Below are 17,500 nucleotides of genomic sequence, written 5' to 3'. Positions count from 1 at the left end.
TTTGACGAAAAGCCGGATATGACGTCATCAAAGACATTTATCAAAAAAATGAAAAAAACGTTCGGGGATTTCATACCCAGGAACTCTCATGTCAAATTTCATAAAGATCGGTCCAGTAGTTTAGTCTGAATCGCTCTACACACACACACACACACACACACACACACACACACACACACACACGCCCGCACATACACCACGACCCTCGTTTCGATTCCCCCTCGATGTTAAAATATTTAGTCAAAACTTGACTAAATATAAAAAAAGGAAAGAAACACGAAAAGGTAAAGAAGGGGAAAAAGATGACTTTTAGAACAGTCTGCACAAATCCTAGTGAAAGTGAGCCTATAGTCTCTTTGAAAAAAGCAGGGTGGGCGTTTGCTAGGTAGTTACCCCTGTGCACAACTTTTGGCCCAAAGTGGGGGGTGGGCGTTTGCTAGATGGTGGGCTTATGCTAGGGATTTTACGGTATATTTTAACAACATGATGATCGTGATAGTATTAGTGTCACCTATCTGGGGATGCCAACACAACATAATATAGTGTTCATGTGTAGGTATGGAGGGAAGCTGAAACAGACATTATAAGAACTGAATGTGATGCCTTGTGTCTTTCTTCTGTGGTGAAGTGAAAAAAAACTATAGTATTACCCACTTGATCCCACTGTCCAAAAATGGAACGCTAACATTTTATGCTCAAAATCACAATTTACTGATCTTATTCCACAAACAATGCCAGTTGTGTTCATGAGACACAAAATCAAATAGTGTAAATCATCATTTGTGAACAAATAAAATGTGGGCATTTATGGGTTAAGATTCTGTTTTTCTTTGTTCGTTCTTTCTTTCTGTTGCCTTTCGTTCTGTCCTTCTCTTCATTTCTTCTGTCTTTCTTTGTTTCTTTGTTTTTGTCTTTGTTTCTTAATTTGTCTGTTTGTTTCTTCATTTATTTCCATCTTTCTTTCATTCTTTTGGTTTTCTGTCATTACCATATGGTCTTTGTATGCACGCTTGTTTGCAATTGTTGCTACTTTTGCTAATGACACTGCATTAGTTGTGTATTTTGTCAACCATACCTCTCTTACAGCCAGACCTAGGCCACCAGTAGTACTCTTTGCAGTCATGTATTCTTGTCCACGGAGCGTCAGGATTAAGATATGTCCATCCACACAATCCGTTCTCAAAACCACAAGGAACTGCACAAATGTATGGTGTCACAATGTGAATGTACTCTTCACAAAAGTCTGCAACGCATGCCTATCAAAACAATTCCCTTGTCTCCACATCTTTGTATTTGTGTAAATGTTATTGATATACCGAATGACATAAGCGGGGGTCAGCAAGAACGGGTCGACTTATGTGAGGGGAAGGCTTATGTTTGATCGAGGTAGGAACATGTTTTAACTGAAAATACATTACCTTGTTTGTAATGGTTCCCTTGTAGACTGACGGTGCTGGAAGACAAAATCAAAACAAACAAGTGTAAGCATGACTTCTATGTTTTGGGCACTACTGTGTTTGCTAAAGCCTTCAAATAAAGATGCAAAGAAAATTGAGTGTGTATAATGTAACCATGTGAATAGTACGGGAGAGACTGAAAAGCTCTTCACAGATGAACACAGAAAGGCCAGACGAACAATCATATAGGAAAGCATACAGACACACATATAAACTCACGTGTAGACAGGCATACAGAAGCACAGACAGACAAAACAGCTTTGAGATGAATATTCAAAACAATAAAGGCGTGCAGTTCACTTACTTTTCTTGAGAGACAACCAAGGTAACTTTGAACACAGTCAAAGTGAACACGATTCCAAAAACAACTGTCGTGCTTCTCACTTTATCCATCGTAATATTGTCGCTAGCAGTGAAATATGACTGTTCAACCTGGTAACACCTACTCTACAACATTCATGCTAGTTAAATCCTGTCCGCTGTTGAGTACACTCCTGCCCGTTTCAACTAAAGAATGTGTAATAGTGCCTCGTCTTTGTTTTGTTTGTTGACTGTATAGCTGCCAAATCAAACAACACTGTTCATGTTAAGTTAAAGTTGTATCAACTGCGCAGACAGACTTGACTGAAGGTGTCCGTGTACAGTCTGAGTCATTGCCCGCTCTAAACAAATCTTTTCAAGCTGTAGTTTAACCGGGAAGTGAATTCGTCCCACACAACATTCTTTCGTCCGTCAGGTACACCCCCGAGGAAAATGTGCGTATTTTAGCTCACTGTTGTTATGCTTCTCCTTTCTGTTGAATGCTGATGAATGACTGGATTATTGCGCTGTTGGCTTGAGTGCTTGAACTAATGTTGGCAGAGGCACAAGCGGTTTGTAAACATTAGTTTTAATTCGCTTCTCGTTATAATCAAACTTGTGGTTTCCTGAACATTGACGTAGAATAAGTTAGTGCATGTGCACTACATCTGGAGCTGGTAGCGTTTACAGGTGCATGCTTGAGTGTAGACCTTGCAGTAGGTAACCACATATCCATCACGTCTTTTACTTGGGATCAGAGCATCCTGCCACTTGGACACAAATAAAACATATTGAGACTGAGTACGATTTGTTTTATTTTTATTTTTTTTATTTTGTGTGTGATATATTTGTTGTGTTCGTAACGCCAATGTCACTATTCGAGAGAAAAAAACAAATCAGACAAAGGCATGTCCAAGTGGGAGAATTCTCCCATCACAAATAATGGCCTATAGTTATTGATCGTATAGGAAGAAAGGCATATTTAATTGTGTTGACGTGTTGAATTACTCGAATTGCGTTCAACAAGTTTTCGCACCGGCTGCAGTCGACACATCATATTGCATATCCGTTAAAGTTGGTGTTAATTTCATCCAGTATTTAGGTTTGATCTGCATAATTATGAGCACTTTTACCCGCTTGGAAATTGAATCTCGTTTTGGAGGAAGAAGCAGCTTTAAAAAATGCACTGTTGAAAGGTTAGATGCATTGACACGTGTGCGTGTGTGTGTGTGTGTGTGTGTGTGTGTGTGTGTGTGTGTGTGTGTGTGTGTGTGTGTGTGTTTGTTAAAAACCAGATACAGCACAACGCTTGTCCCTTACATGATAATTACAGATACAGTCCTCCCTGTGAAAAATCAAATATGGCCTCAATTCCACATGGGATTATCCCAGCCCTCCACTTGGACACATACCAAACATAAACAGACTGAGTGCGTCTTTTTAGAGTTATTTTCTTAATGAACACTTGTAACTTTCCGTGAAATGTATTCATAAAAAAATGTATCTCTCTAGACAAGAAGCAGTCAGTATTTTAAAGCACTTGCGTCCGGCCTTTCTTCCTCTGATCTTATGTCCTTATGCCACGTGAACACTTGTCTCATATGAGATGGTGAGCTGTTTTGAAGGGAAGGACTGTGCCTTTAACTTAGAGGGATTCCCAACCTTCCTTGTTTGAGTTTGCTGTAGATGAGTGGATCCCATGCATGCACACACACACACACACACACACACACACACACACACACACACACCCACACACACACACACGCGTTTCTGGACGAGTTTGTCCGCACTGTGCAAAATAACAAGCAACATGTTCATAACCCGTACGCACGCAAGCACAAGCACGCAGAAAAACAAGTAACTCAAATAGTTTGTTTTCCTGCTGGTAGGCGTTGCAATTGTTTTTCCAGGGTAACGGCCTTTATTTTATATAGGTAACAGGAAACAAATGTTGAATGTGAAGACTATGACATCAAAATGTAAGCAGAACATTTATTTTCTTCTCCATTATTGCCAACAGTGCAAGTGAATGCATATAGTAATGAAGTACATGTGTGTACGTGTATCGCTTTATTAGCATAGCTTTACATGTTTCTCCTTTAGAACAAAAAGAACCTTACCTTTTCTTGTAATTAAAGAGCAAGTTAAATGTACACAGTACATGCCGTTTACATAAAGTATGCCACGAGGAAACAAAAACGGAGAAAATTATGCTTAACAACTAAACAAAGCACACACAACAAGTTGAACAACTAAAACATGCAAATCCGTCGAATACAAAAATTGAAGTAAGCACAAACACAACATGTACTTAATCACAAAACAAAATCAAAATACTCCCAAAACAAAATCAAATTAATAACAAAACAAAATCAAAGTAAATGTAGCTGCACACATCCGTCTACTCAAAAGCTTCCTAAACTTTAAACATTAACTTTACACTTCCAGCGCATGTAAGACTCATCGATGTACTTGCGCTTGCTAATGAGATAGTGCGCACTTTCCTAACCTTCACTTAACAAATTGGCTTTCAAATTCAACGCAAACTAACAATGACAGAACAAAATTTGAAACACACTGTACGTACTTCATAGATGCTGAAGCATTCAATTTCATATCAGAAATAAGGAAATTACAACTACACAAAAACACACATTTCAATTAAGGAAGTTAACATACACAACATATGCAATACACAAATTGCACGTTTTGAAAGGTCGTTGATGGATTGTTGATGACTGTATGTGTTTATTGTAGTTTCTTGTATTTTGAGAACCCAGAGGGTCATCCGACACCGTTTCAGCATTGACCTTACGTAGGCCTATATCCTGTCGTGTTGTCGGCCTACTCTTTAGAAAATCTTCAAATGTAGTTTATGGATATAGCGAATAACATTTTACCTAGGACGTAATACAACTAACTATACAACAATAAATAAAGCAGTCATGAGAAGAAGAAAATAAAACAAGAAGAAAATGTAGGGTCATGATCATCATTTGTACAAGAATTAAGCTCCGGTATTTCAAAACTCTGAAGAAATGAATGGCATTCTGAAAGTTACTGTCGAAAAACAACATAAAGTTGTGTGGGACGGCACAATTGTGAACATGAAAACAGTGCATGAATTTGAACACTGTCAAGCACAATGTTAACAAGTCGCGTAAGGCGAAAATACAATATTTAGTCAAGTAGCTGTCGAACTCACAGAATGAAACTGAACGCAATGCCATTTTACTCGTAGCATCGTCAGGCCACCGCTCATGGCAAAGGCAGTGAAATTGACAAGAAGAGCGGGGTAGTAGTTGCGCTAAGAAGGATAGCACGCCATTCTGTACCTCTCTTTGTTTTAACTTTCTGAGCGTGTTTTTAATCCAAACATATCATATCTATATGTTTTTGGAATCAGGAACCGACAAGGAATAAGATGAAAGTGTTTTTAAATTGATTTGGACAATTTAATTTTGATAATAATTTTTATATATTTAATTTTCAGAGCTTGTTTTTAATCCGAATATAACATATTTATATGTTTTTTGAATCAACAAATGATGGAAAATAAGATAAACGTAAATTTGGATCGTTTTATAAATTTTTATTTTTTTTTACAATTTTCAGATTTTTAATGACCAAAGTCATTAATTAATTTTTAAGCCACCAAGCTGAAATGCAATACCGAACCCCGGGCTTTGTCGAAAATTACTTGACCAAAATTTCAACCAATTTGGTTGAAAAATGAGGGCGTGACAGTGCCGCCTCAACTTTCACGAAAAGCCGGATATGACGCCATCAAAGACATTTATCAAAAAAATGAAAAAAACGTTCGGGGATTTCATACCCAGGAACTCTCATGTCAAATTTCATAAAGATCGGTCCAGTAGTTTAGTCTGAATCGCTCTACACACACACACACAGACAGACAGACACACACACACGCACACACACACACACATACACACACACACACACACACACACATACACCACGACCCTTGTCTCGATTCCCCCCTCTACGTTAAAATATTTAGTCAAAACTTGACTAAATATAAAAACCAGCATACATGAACATACATGGATGCGATACATGGAACAACAACAAAATAAGAGGTAAGAAAGAGTCAGAAAGAGGTCATGTTTATGACCGTCAACTTTCTCACAGATCCTTCACATACCTTTAGTGGTGACAGCCAAACAAAACTGTATGCGGTTTGCCAGTTCGCATCTCCCGCAAACATGTAAATAATTACCATTTCCCGTGAACACGTTCTTGGGCTAAAAGCTGTATGTGGTATGCCCACATGAACCCACATACCATCTTTTAAAATTGTCTTACGTATAGTCACACACAATGTCTGGAGGTAAAGTACCCAACACATAAATAATTCTTCCTCTTGCCGAGACTAATAGACTTCCATGTCGGCTTTTGACGTAATCAATTCACCTGCGGGACCTGATGTGAACCTGGTCGAGGGCGACTTTAGCCTGCCCAGTGGCAGTCAGACATTAATTCGTAAACACATTGTAGTTTTTGACTCATTGCATGAAAAACAGTGAACCTTGGTATGGTTTCAAACGAATAGCTGCCTGAGGCATGACTGCAAGCCCTAGGGGCTCCATGCACCTGGACTTGACAGATCCAGTAATTTTAAGACTTAGAAATGTTAAACATTAGATCTCAAAAGAAGGGAGCTTTACAATATGTACACACTACACGGAAAGAGAGAACCAACATGGTAAAACTACAGAAATATAAATAGCAAAACAGTGTACCTTAACCCAGTGGCTCACAGATAGCCCAATAGTACAAGCTACGTAGATAACCAATAATTGTGCAAATGCCGGAACGCCCGGAAACACCCGCTATTTAGCTTGCTTATAGCTACTTTCACTTCTGCTTTTATATTGTCACAACGCATGCAATATGTCATGTATATTTCCGTTGCTACCCGCTTGCATTGTATCTGGTGGGATAGGTTTTTCCAAAGCATAATCATCATCATCATCATCATCGTAGTCGTCGTCGTCGTCGTCGTCGTCGTCATCATGGTCTTCGTCGTGGTGGTCGTGGTCGTGGTCGTCGTCATGTCCATGACCGTCAAGTCTGACGATTAGAACTGTCCTGTGTTCATTGGGCATCAGACATTTCCTCAAGTGATGGTACCATTATATAACAGTTGATACCCCGTTACGTGATATGTGTTTAGCCCCATATGGCACGGAATGTGCATGAGTTTGTTATATTTTAGTTTTGACTTCTTAGATCCAACAGTTTTAATATAGTTAGACAAATTCGTGCGACTAGGACTAAATAAAATATGTCGAGAAACGGAAGTCGGGACTCATGACACAGGAGAGTGAAAGAAGAAAATCACTCTCTGATTAATATTCACTGGATTATTCAGGATAGTTTTGGAGCAGTTTTGAGCAAATACATGCAAGCATTTCTAAATTACAGTACAGAAAATGTCTCTCGAAGTGTTAAGGTCCAATTCGTAACGCAACTTTCCAAAATGGCTCAATATGTGTAATATCTTTAGACTGTAATACACAGTACAGGATGTGACAATAGTGGCAGCAATGCTATCATATTTACAAAGTGTATGTGATCATGCGATTGCATTGTCATTAGTAATACAACGTTGTGAGAAGAAACACATTTTCGCAAAGCTTAATAATATTGATCAAGGCAGCAGCAATTTGCGGCAAGGTGACGTACATTATAATCCACACAGTCAAGTAACGCTACACACGTTTGAGACAGTTCACAAAAAACATATGCAAGTGATAATCTCCCCAGGGGTAAAAGTAATGATATGCCATACAAGCAACCAATGACATTACAGGTTATAATTTCATAGACACTTTGATATGACATGACTTAAATTGGAGCTCGGTGTGCTTTGCAAAACTCAGAAGAATTCCTAAACCATGCCTGAAAAGGGCGTCATTTTACCAAATTAAGATCGAGGCTGGACTAATCCGTACCCTTTACGAGTTAAGAGACTCTGTCTCCTACCTCAACAAAACATCCTGCATTTTCATGTACGCAAAAAGTGTATAAACAAAATAAACATAAGCACACTACAATGACAGAGAAAACAAACCCAGGCAGATCTTTGAATAATCTGCAAATAGTTGGAAAATAAGGTGCCGTTTAGTTACCAATATCTCTCATTGCAGACTAATTGCTGTAAACGTGATTTGCATCGTTTTGCTTACGAGGCTTGCCGAGAGCGGTCTTCGCCATGGGCAGTTCATAGCCATCACTAACTCTAGTGCGAGCAAATAATGTGTCGTAGGGTTTGTCATCTCTGTTGTCATTGGTCGGTGCTTCATAAATGTTTCTCTGATTGGTCAGTGTTTCATATGGCCTGCTCTCGTCGGTTCCGTGCGAAAGGGGTTCGTACTGGTTGGTTTGAGTGGTCAGTGAATCGTCCGGGATGTCTGCGTTGTTCTGATTGGTCAATCCACCACGTAGGTTTACTGGTGTCAAGTGCTTGTCAGTTGCTTCTGGCGATCTTGCGGTGTTAGCTTGCTCTGCAATCAAGACGATGTAGAATGCGTGATGTAATCAGAAGTGGAATACATATACTTGTTCATTCATGAGGATGTGTGCTAACACTTTAGACGTTTTGTTGTAAAGTTTGATACGGAAGCGTTTACAACCAGTGATTTGCATTGTGTATAATGTTACCAGTATGCTACAGCCACTCTAATTAAGTAGGAGTTGTTGAATTTGATTTGCATAGTACCATGTCTTCTAATAATTTATTTAATTGCACTGTTGTGTACGTTATTGTATTGTATTGTATGTATTGATATCTATTGTGTTGTATTGTATTTTTCATTGTTATGCATTGTAGTAGTGTACTTTATCGTCAAAACTGTTCCTTACCTGGTCTGTAACCGGCGTTGGTCACAGCTTGGGATGCCCCACTGCACAGCCCAGGTGCTCTGTGAAAATGACATTTTCATAGCATTACTCGAATTCCAAGCCGACATCACTCGAGAGGTTACATTTTCAACAAAATACAGGACAATTTGGCGTCACGTAAAAATGCCGATGATAGCACATTTCCCAATTGACGTAATCCGGAAATAACTTGCGGAAGAGTTGCGCCCCGCTTTAGGGAGACAAACACTAACACGTGGTCTACCAGTTAAAACCACGATCGCAGCGAATAGCTGACTCTGATGTGTATGCTATTCAATGTCCACTCGATATGACTCCATAACTTTTGAAAATATACACATCGGAGTTAACGATTTGTTGCAATGATTGCTTGCCCTGAGTAATAGGCGACAACGTGTCTTGTTTGAGGTCACGGACGTTTGGAAAACACGTGTGCTTAGCAATCACTGCAGGCCAACGCCAGGGATTCGTGGCTCCGATGTTTAGATTTTCGAAAGAAAAAGGCATCATATCGAGCGGACAGTGTACAATATACACATCGCAATCAGTTATTCGCTTGATCGTGATTTTTTAACTAGTCGGCCAAGTGTTATTGTTTGTCACCCTAAAACGGGCGCAATTCTTCGATAACGCTTGGCAATCCTGACTGAGTTAATTCCGAACGTCTATTACACTTGAAGCCCAGAGTAGTGCAATCATGGGGTGCAAAGCTTGCGTGGCATCCATACCTGTGTTATTCTGACTCTCGTTTTGCAAGTGTGTAATGGTGTTGAAGACATTGCAGTATCCCACAGACTTTGTTTTGATACTTTTTGTATACGTAATGTTGTGCTTTTTTATACTCTCGCTTTTTCTTTATTTTTCCTTTCCATTCTTCCTTTCCTTTCCTTGTTTACGTATTGTTCTCCTTCTATTGGTCAAGCAATTTGAATCACCTTTGATTTCTCTTGGCGCCATTTCTTCGACGTACAACAACGATGACGATGAGGATAACAGCAATGACAACCACAACGACTGCGACAACGACGATCGCAACCATTTTGCCTGTGTTCAGACCTTCCTCATCTTCAGTTTGCCTGTCTGAGGGGACGCTCACTTCTGCGTCGAAACGACAACAACAACAAAACAAGTCGCGTAAGGCGAAAATACAACATTTAGTCAAGCTGAGTCGAACTCACAGAATGAAACTGAACGCAAAGCACTTTTTCCGCAAGACCGTACAATCGTAGCATCGTCTGTCCACCGTTCGTGGCAAAGGCAGTGAAATTAACAATACAGAAAAGCGCGGTAGCGGTTGCGCTGAGGAGGATAGCCCGCTTTTCTATATCTATTCTTTTTAACTCTCTGAACGTGTTTTTAATCCAAACATATCATATCTATATGTTTTTGGAATCAGGAACGGACCAGAAATAAGATGAAATTGTTTTTAAATCGATTTCGGAAATTTAATTTTAATCATAATTTTTATATTTTTAATTTTCAGAGCTTGTTTTTAATCCAAATATAACATAATTATATGTTTTTGGAATTAGAAAATAATGAAAAATACGATAAACGTAACTTTGGATCGTTTTATAAAAAAAATAATTTTAATTACAATTTTCAGATTTTTAATGATTAAAGTCATTAATTAAATTTTAAGCCTCCAAGCTGAAATGCAATACCAAAGTCCGGCCTTCGTCAAAGATTGCTTTGCCAAAATTTCAATCAATTGTATTGAAAAATGAGGGTGTGACAGTGCCGCTTCAACTTTTACAAAATGCCGGATATGACGTCATCAAAGACATTTATCATCTGGGGATATCATACCCAGAAACTCACATGAAAAATGTCATACAGATCGGTCCAGTAGTTTACTCTCAATCGCTCCACACACACACACACACACACACACACACACACACACACACACACACACACACACACACACACACACACACACACACACACACACACATACACCACGATCCTCGTCTCGATTCCCCCCTCTATGTTAAAACATTTAGTCAAAACTTGACTAAATGTAAAAACTAAACAAATAAAACAATAATAACTTGGATGAAGTTATGTTTGAAACAGGCATGATTTATATTCTGAAAACATCACAGTAGTAGCAACTAAAACCACAACGGCAATAATATAACAACAACAACAACAACATCATCATCAGCAGCAGCAACAGCAACACCAACAACAACAACAACAACAAACACCAACAGCAACACCACCATCACCACGACCACCACCACCACCAACAACAACAACAGCAATAACCAGCAACAGCACAAATGTTGCAGCAGTAACCACCACCACCACTGCTAAGATGATTAGGATTCAGGGGCAACTTCAGTATCGACAACAAAAACTTCCGTTAAATAAGAGGACACTCATAATCAGTTAAATGATGAAATCTGTAGAAGTATTGCGCTGATATGATATGCGACTAGCAGCACCAGCAGACTTAAATAGCAACGGAAACAACAACAACAGCAACAACAACACTAACAACAACAATAACAACAGCAAAAGCAGGGGTTATAGCCGAGGTGAACTCTGACAATCAACCATCATCATTAGCATCAGCAGCAGCAGCAGCAGCAACATCAGCAGCAGCGGCAGCAGCAGCATCATCATCATCATCATCATCATCATCATCATCATCATCATCATCATCATCATCATTGCCGTCATCACGAAGAAGAAGAAGAAGAAGAAGAAGAAGAAGAAGAAGAAGAAGAAGAAGAAGAAGAAGAAGAAGAAGAAGACAACAGCAGCAACAAAACCACAACCATCAACAACAGCAGCAATAGCTACAACATATCCAATAACAACGATCATTATCCTCCACACACAAAAAAAGGATTAGCATATTGATGATGGTGATGAGGAGGAGGAAGAGGATACGGAGGAAGATGAAAAAGAAGGAGCTAAAACAACTGGTTCAAATCTTGCAATCCCTTTAGTTCGTCGATAGCAAATCAAACGTTCTTTGAGACGCTGCAGTCGATCATAGCCATGCAGTGTCATGCATACACTCATAACACACTGGTTGGAGGCCTTACCAGCTAGAGAACCTTTTTTTTACGAAGTTGTAATTGTAAAGCTGCCTGTCCGACCTGGTGTTGAAGATGAAGCTGTGGTTGTTTCGAGGGACCGACCTGGTGTTGAAGATGAAGCTGTGGTTGTTTCGAGGGACGTGAATGACGTGAAAGACACACGACGTGGCAGGGACGAGAATGTCGCCCCTTCTGTTGTTGTAGGTAGAGTAGACAACTTAATGTCGATGTTGTGTACGTCTAGGTGGTGACATCCAGTGCTGGCTAGCTTCTTTCCAACGATCAGTATCTAAAGATAACAAACAAACATAAAGAAGCTGTATAATGTATTTCATTCAGCAAATCTCATTGATCTCGCTAAAATAAATTAGCAACATTGTTGAAAGCAAAGGAAAACAACAACCTACATGAACATCAAAACCAAACCATCAATCAAAACAAAGAACCACTCATCCACCCGACCAACCAACCAACCAAAACATTTAAATTCCACATTCTTAAGCAAGGACCTGTACCATGTTTTAAAGAAATGCTCGGAAACATCGGCATTAAAAGTAATGTCAGTGGACTGTGTGTGTGTGTGTGTGTGTGTGTGTGTGTGTGTGTGTGTGTGTGTGTGTGTGTGTGTGTGTGTGTGTGTGTGTGTGTGTGTGTGTGTGTGCAAGAGTGAAGGCGAGAGTTAACCGAAGAAATCGATCAAGAATACCTTATAATCGGTGTCAGAACATGGTACATCGACGGATGCTCGTTCCACGGTTCCAGAATATGTTGTAATGCTCCACAAGTTATACACACCTCTGTGTGTCTGTTGTTCAACGGACAATTGACACGCATCATTGTCAGAACCGTAATAATACAGAAAGGAAAGCTGACATCTTACATTTGTTCTTGCAACGAGTGGTGGACTTATCAAGGTACCATTTTGGTTCTCTTCTAGTTGGTCCATCTGTAGTCGTAGGTAATGATCAGCTGCACGAATAGAGAAGAAGGTTAGACTATCGGTCAGTAATGATGCAGACTATTTTAATGTATAATCTTCACAAATAACCATTATTCGAACAATGTTAACAAAAATAAATAAACGGTACACATCAATTGTTTGCCTTTTAAGGCTTCTTCAGGAGCACAAGTGTATGAAATATGATACACACACACATGTGATAATCAGTTTGAGTTGTCTTAGACTTGATGAGTATAACTACCTGTTTTGTGTTGTAACACTTTAGTTCATAGGAAAGGATAACAGAACCACAGGCTAAAGTAGTCATTTTTTTCATTGATTTGTTTTGATCCTATGTATGTATTGCTGCTGTGTTGCATTTATTTTCAAGTTCCCCCCCCCTAAAAGCCAACTGTCCCTTTTCAGGGACGCTGAATAAAATAACTTCTGACATCAACTTGGAAGTGAAAGTTAAGATTTATTTCCTTAAGTAGACTAGGCAATGCACTACCCGTTAGTTTCAGTGCGTTTATTTCCTGATGTATATGGTGGCGGCATTCTGCACGTCTGAGTTTTTCTTCAGACTGAAAACCTTCATAAAGTGGTCAGTATACGTTAGGAGGAATTCTACAGACATGTGAAATTATTTTGAAGTAATCCACACAAATGTGAATAACACATTTTAAAAACATGTGAACTTGTGTTGCCGCTCACAAGAAGAAAGTCCCCTTTGTGTATTGTGTCTGTATAAATCGCGGGTTGACGGTCAACCTGCAGTTATACTTTGCAGTTGTAACAGCTGCAGAAGAACCTTTGACAATTTTGAATTAATGTGTTATTAGTATAATTATTACAAATGCCAAAGTTTGTTGTGGGCAATTCTAAAATTGTAAACGAAACCAATATATTCCCCCAACTGCAAAATAAGCCCAGGGTACTCCAGTATATGTTAAAAACATAATGATCGTGATACAGTCGTCTCCGCTTAGCTCGTCCCTCTCGGGACCGAAAAATTCGCGACGAGCTAACCGGCCGACGAGCTAAGCAGCGGACGAGGTAAACGGAGTCCAATTTCCCTGGGGGATATGCTGCGACGAGCTATCCGGCGAATTCGTCCAGACCAATATTAAAAGCACATAAACACTTGTAAACGGGTGTATCAGGTTCTGAGATAACTATCAATCTAGTAGATCATCCTCGAATAGCCCTTTGTTCACAACATGACATTTTACCGTGTCTACAAACCAGAAGTAATCCTTTCATCACCATGGAGTAGGAGCTATGATGTGCAATGGTCAAATGACGAATTTCTGTTCATAGACTCGGTAAGATGTTGATAGAGTTTATATTCGTTTCGCATATTGGGTTTGTAACATGTGTTACTATGAAAATAACAGAGATAGGCAGAAGAGAGAGAGAGAGAGAGAGAGAGAGAGAGAGAGAGAGAGAGAGAGAGAGAGAGAGAGAGAGAGAGAGAGAGAGAGAGAGAGAGAGAGAGAGAGAGAGAGAGAGAGAGAGAGAGAGAGAGAGAGAGAGAGAGATGTAAACCATGAAACAGAAAGCACATTTCTTGGGATTTTTTTTATTAAATCCAAAAATAAGCAGTCCAATGAGAAGAATTTTAAATGAAAAACCAAGTAAACACGGCGCCAGAAAAAAGTTAAACACACACAAACACACACGCAAAAAAAGCACTAACTCATTTGCGTGCTTACATACACACACACACACAAAACACACACACACCATTTTCAAAAACATGCACATCAACAAAAAATCTGCGCAACAAAACCATAACAAACAAACAAAAAACTAAAACAATCGAGGACAACGTCGTTCGTGGGATATCAAGATCGTCTGCTATGGTCTTTAGGAGTTTGCTTGGATTGTCCTCCATTATTTGAATAACTTCCATTTTCCTTTTCAGGGAAAGACCCTGCACCTTTCGTTTCGTTTGCATCTTTTCTGCGTTGTGAGACTACCCAACGATTGGCATTTGTCTAGGACTGAGTGACAGATGGATGCCAGAAATGATTGACAGGTGTCATTGTCCAAACATTATTCTAATTATTCATACAAAGAAAGTTTTGTGTGTACATTGTACCTACTAATAAGTGGGAGAAAATTGAAACAAAGTAGCAAAATCAGATAAACAGCGCATGTTTTCTTCTTTGACATTCAATTCGAAAAGTCTGGCAGTTTATGGAACGTTCTTTTGTTACTGTCATCCTGTCAGAAGACGTCATCGCTGACGACACAATGTCGTTATGACGAGCTATCCGGCGTAAATGACGTCACACCATGCCTTGGGACTGGAAAGTTTGGTCGAGCAAAGCGGCGGACGAGCTAACCGGCGGACGAGCTAACCAGCTTAATTTTACAGATACAAAGAAGGACGTCAGCCCGGGGAAAAAATATGGCGACGAGCTAAACGGCGGACGAGCTAAGCGGGGTCGAGCTAAGTGGAGTCGAGTGTAGTATTAGTGTCACCTACCTGGGGATGCCAAACCAACATGATTATAATAGTGTTCATGTGTAGCTAAAGAGAGAAGCTGAAACAGACGTTATACGAACTGAATGTGATGCCTTGTGTCTTTCTTCTGTGGTGAAGTGGAAAAAAAACTATAGTATTACCCACTTGATCCCACTGTCCAAAAAAGGAACGCGAACATTTTATGCTCAAAATCACAATTTACTGATCTTATTCCACAAACAATGCCAGTTGTGTTTATGAGACACAAAATCAAATAGTTTAAATCATCATTTGTGAACAAATAAAATGTGGGCATTTATGGGTTAAGATTCTGTTTTTATTTGTTCGTTCTTTCTTTCTGTTGCCTTTCGTTCTGTCTTTCTCTTTATTTCTTCTGTCTTTCTTTGTTTCTTTGTTTTTTCTTTGTTTCTTAATTTGTCTGTTTGTTTCTTCATTTATTTCCATCTTTCTTTCATTCTTTTGGTTTTCTGTCATTACCATATGTGGCCATTTCTGTGAAAAGGGACATTCTTGACAAATTTATCGATTTTGAGTTTTGGATTTTATTTGACAGACTGTTATATTTAGAACGTGATGTGAGAATTTCAGACCTTCAAATTTATTTTTCACGGACTTATGACCATTTTTTGGAGATACCCCCAAAATGACTTAAAATGGCCAAACTTTTAAAAACAAACTTTTGTCGGGAAATAGTAAGTTCAATCATCTGCCGTTATTACTTGTATGGTTTTAGGTCAAAATAATGTATCATTCCAGAGTTATTGCCCTTTTTGTAACGTTACCCTAATTTTTCCTTTTTCGTCTTTTTCTATCATTCTCTCCTCCCATGCAGAAGAAAAAAAACAATCAGCCATATGATTTTTTTCTCGAATATTATTTTCTTCTTCATACTACCTCTCCCCCCTCCATGTTCTATTCTTTCTTCACCCACGCACATACAAACACAAACTATTTGAGTCTGTCTGCTGAAAACAATACACACACACTTGTCGACTTGAAGTTGTGGTACTTCTACATTTCATAACAAAGATTAATTGTTCAGTTTCCTTGGTAAATACAGCTTCCAGTTGTAGAAAGTAACATGGTGCTGTGTGTCCTTGCACACGTGGGTCTGTCAGTCTGTCCATCACTTCACTGAATTGAACATGTCATCCGTGCACTCTGCTATCGAACGTCTCCCTTTACTTTCAACAAACTGAAATGCCAATCAGGGTCGAACTTGATGTGGCCGACGATCAAGACATTTTCAAAATGGATTTGTGCTGTTCATCACACACAAAACTGCATGCCTAAGTATTGATGCACCATGCCGAAGACTGAAGTTGCTACCCTCCTCTGTACCCCTGCCTCATTCGCAAGGTAGAAGACTTGCTTCTCTGAAACAAACAAAGGCAACCACAGAGTTGATCAACATATTATCTATTAATCACTATTTGCACAGCTCAAGTCTGGTTTTGGGTACCTATCCACTTGCCATTTCTAAGCTGGTATGGTATGGTGACATTATCGAAAATGTAGTGTGTGTGTGTGTGTGAGTGTGTTTGTGTTACGGTGTGCGTGTGCGCGCGCGCGTGTGTGTGTGTGTGTGTGTGTGTGTGTGTGTGTGTGTGGTGTATGTGTGTGTCTGTGTGTCTGTGTGTGTGTCTGTGTGTGTGCTTCTTTGTTGGAGAAAACAGCACATAAACACAAATATAACCGTGTATTGTTCCCCCTTTTTATATTTAGTCAAGTTTTGACTAAATATTTTAACATCGAGGGGGAATAGAAACGAGGGTCGTGGTGTATGTGCGTGTGTCTGTGTGCCTGTGTGTGTGTGTGTGTAGAGCGATTCAGACTAAACTACTGGACCGATCTTTATGAAATTTGACACGAGAGTTCCTGGGTATGAAATCCCCATACGTTTTTTTCATTTTTTTGATAAATGTCTTTGATGACGTCATATCCGGCTTTTCGTGAAAGTTGAGGCGGCACTGTCACGCCCTCATTTTTCAACCAAATTGGTTGAAATTTTGTTCAAGTAATCTTCGACGAAGCCCGGGGTTCGGTATTGCATTTCAGCTTGGTGGCTTAAAAATTAATTAATGACTTTGGTCATTAAAAATCTGAAAATTGTAAAAAAAAATAAAAATTTATAAAACGATCCAAATTTACGTTTATCTTATTCTCCATCATTTGCTGATTCCAAAAACATATAAATATGTTATATTCGGATTAAAAACAAGCTCTGAAAATTAAATATATAAAAATTATTATCAAAATTAAATTGTCGAAATCAATTTAAAAACACTTTCATCTTATTCCTTGTCGGTTCCTGATTCCAAAAACATATAGATATGATATG

The 17,500-nt window shown here is 39.1% G+C and overlaps 1 protein-coding gene and 1 long non-coding RNA gene across 2 annotated transcripts in view; both read right to left on the bottom strand.

Moving 5' to 3' along the window:
• Positions 1-3,630: 3,630 nt before the first annotated feature.
• Positions 3,631-17,500, bottom strand: part of LOC138971305 (uncharacterized) — a 42,147-nt gene continuing 28,277 nt past the window's right edge. The window contains exons 4-8 of the mRNA XM_070344022.1: positions 12,432-12,694; positions 11,828-12,014; positions 9,605-9,767; positions 8,652-8,710; positions 3,631-8,293 (exon numbers count right to left, since the gene is read on the bottom strand). Coding sequence (XP_070200123.1) covers positions 7,938-8,293; positions 8,652-8,710; positions 9,605-9,767; positions 11,828-12,014; positions 12,432-12,694 — 1,028 coding nt within the window. The 3' untranslated portion in view covers positions 3,631-7,937. The remainder of the gene's footprint in view (positions 8,294-8,651; positions 8,711-9,604; positions 9,768-11,827; positions 12,015-12,431; positions 12,695-17,500) is intronic.
• On the bottom strand, positions 14,228-15,152 carry LOC138971303 (uncharacterized). Its single transcript, XR_011457214.1, has 2 exons — positions 14,608-15,152; positions 14,228-14,477 (listed from the first exon to the last, which is right to left on the bottom strand). It is a non-coding gene; the product is annotated as an uncharacterized lncRNA (long non-coding RNA).

Source organism: Littorina saxatilis, linkage group LG7 (genome assembly GCF_037325665.1).
Source record: "Littorina saxatilis isolate snail1 linkage group LG7, US_GU_Lsax_2.0, whole genome shotgun sequence".
Classification (NCBI taxonomy): domain Eukaryota; kingdom Metazoa; phylum Mollusca; class Gastropoda; order Littorinimorpha; family Littorinidae; genus Littorina; species Littorina saxatilis.
Note: the sequence above shows the minus strand (reverse complement) of the source record. Positions and strands in the feature narration are given on the sequence as shown.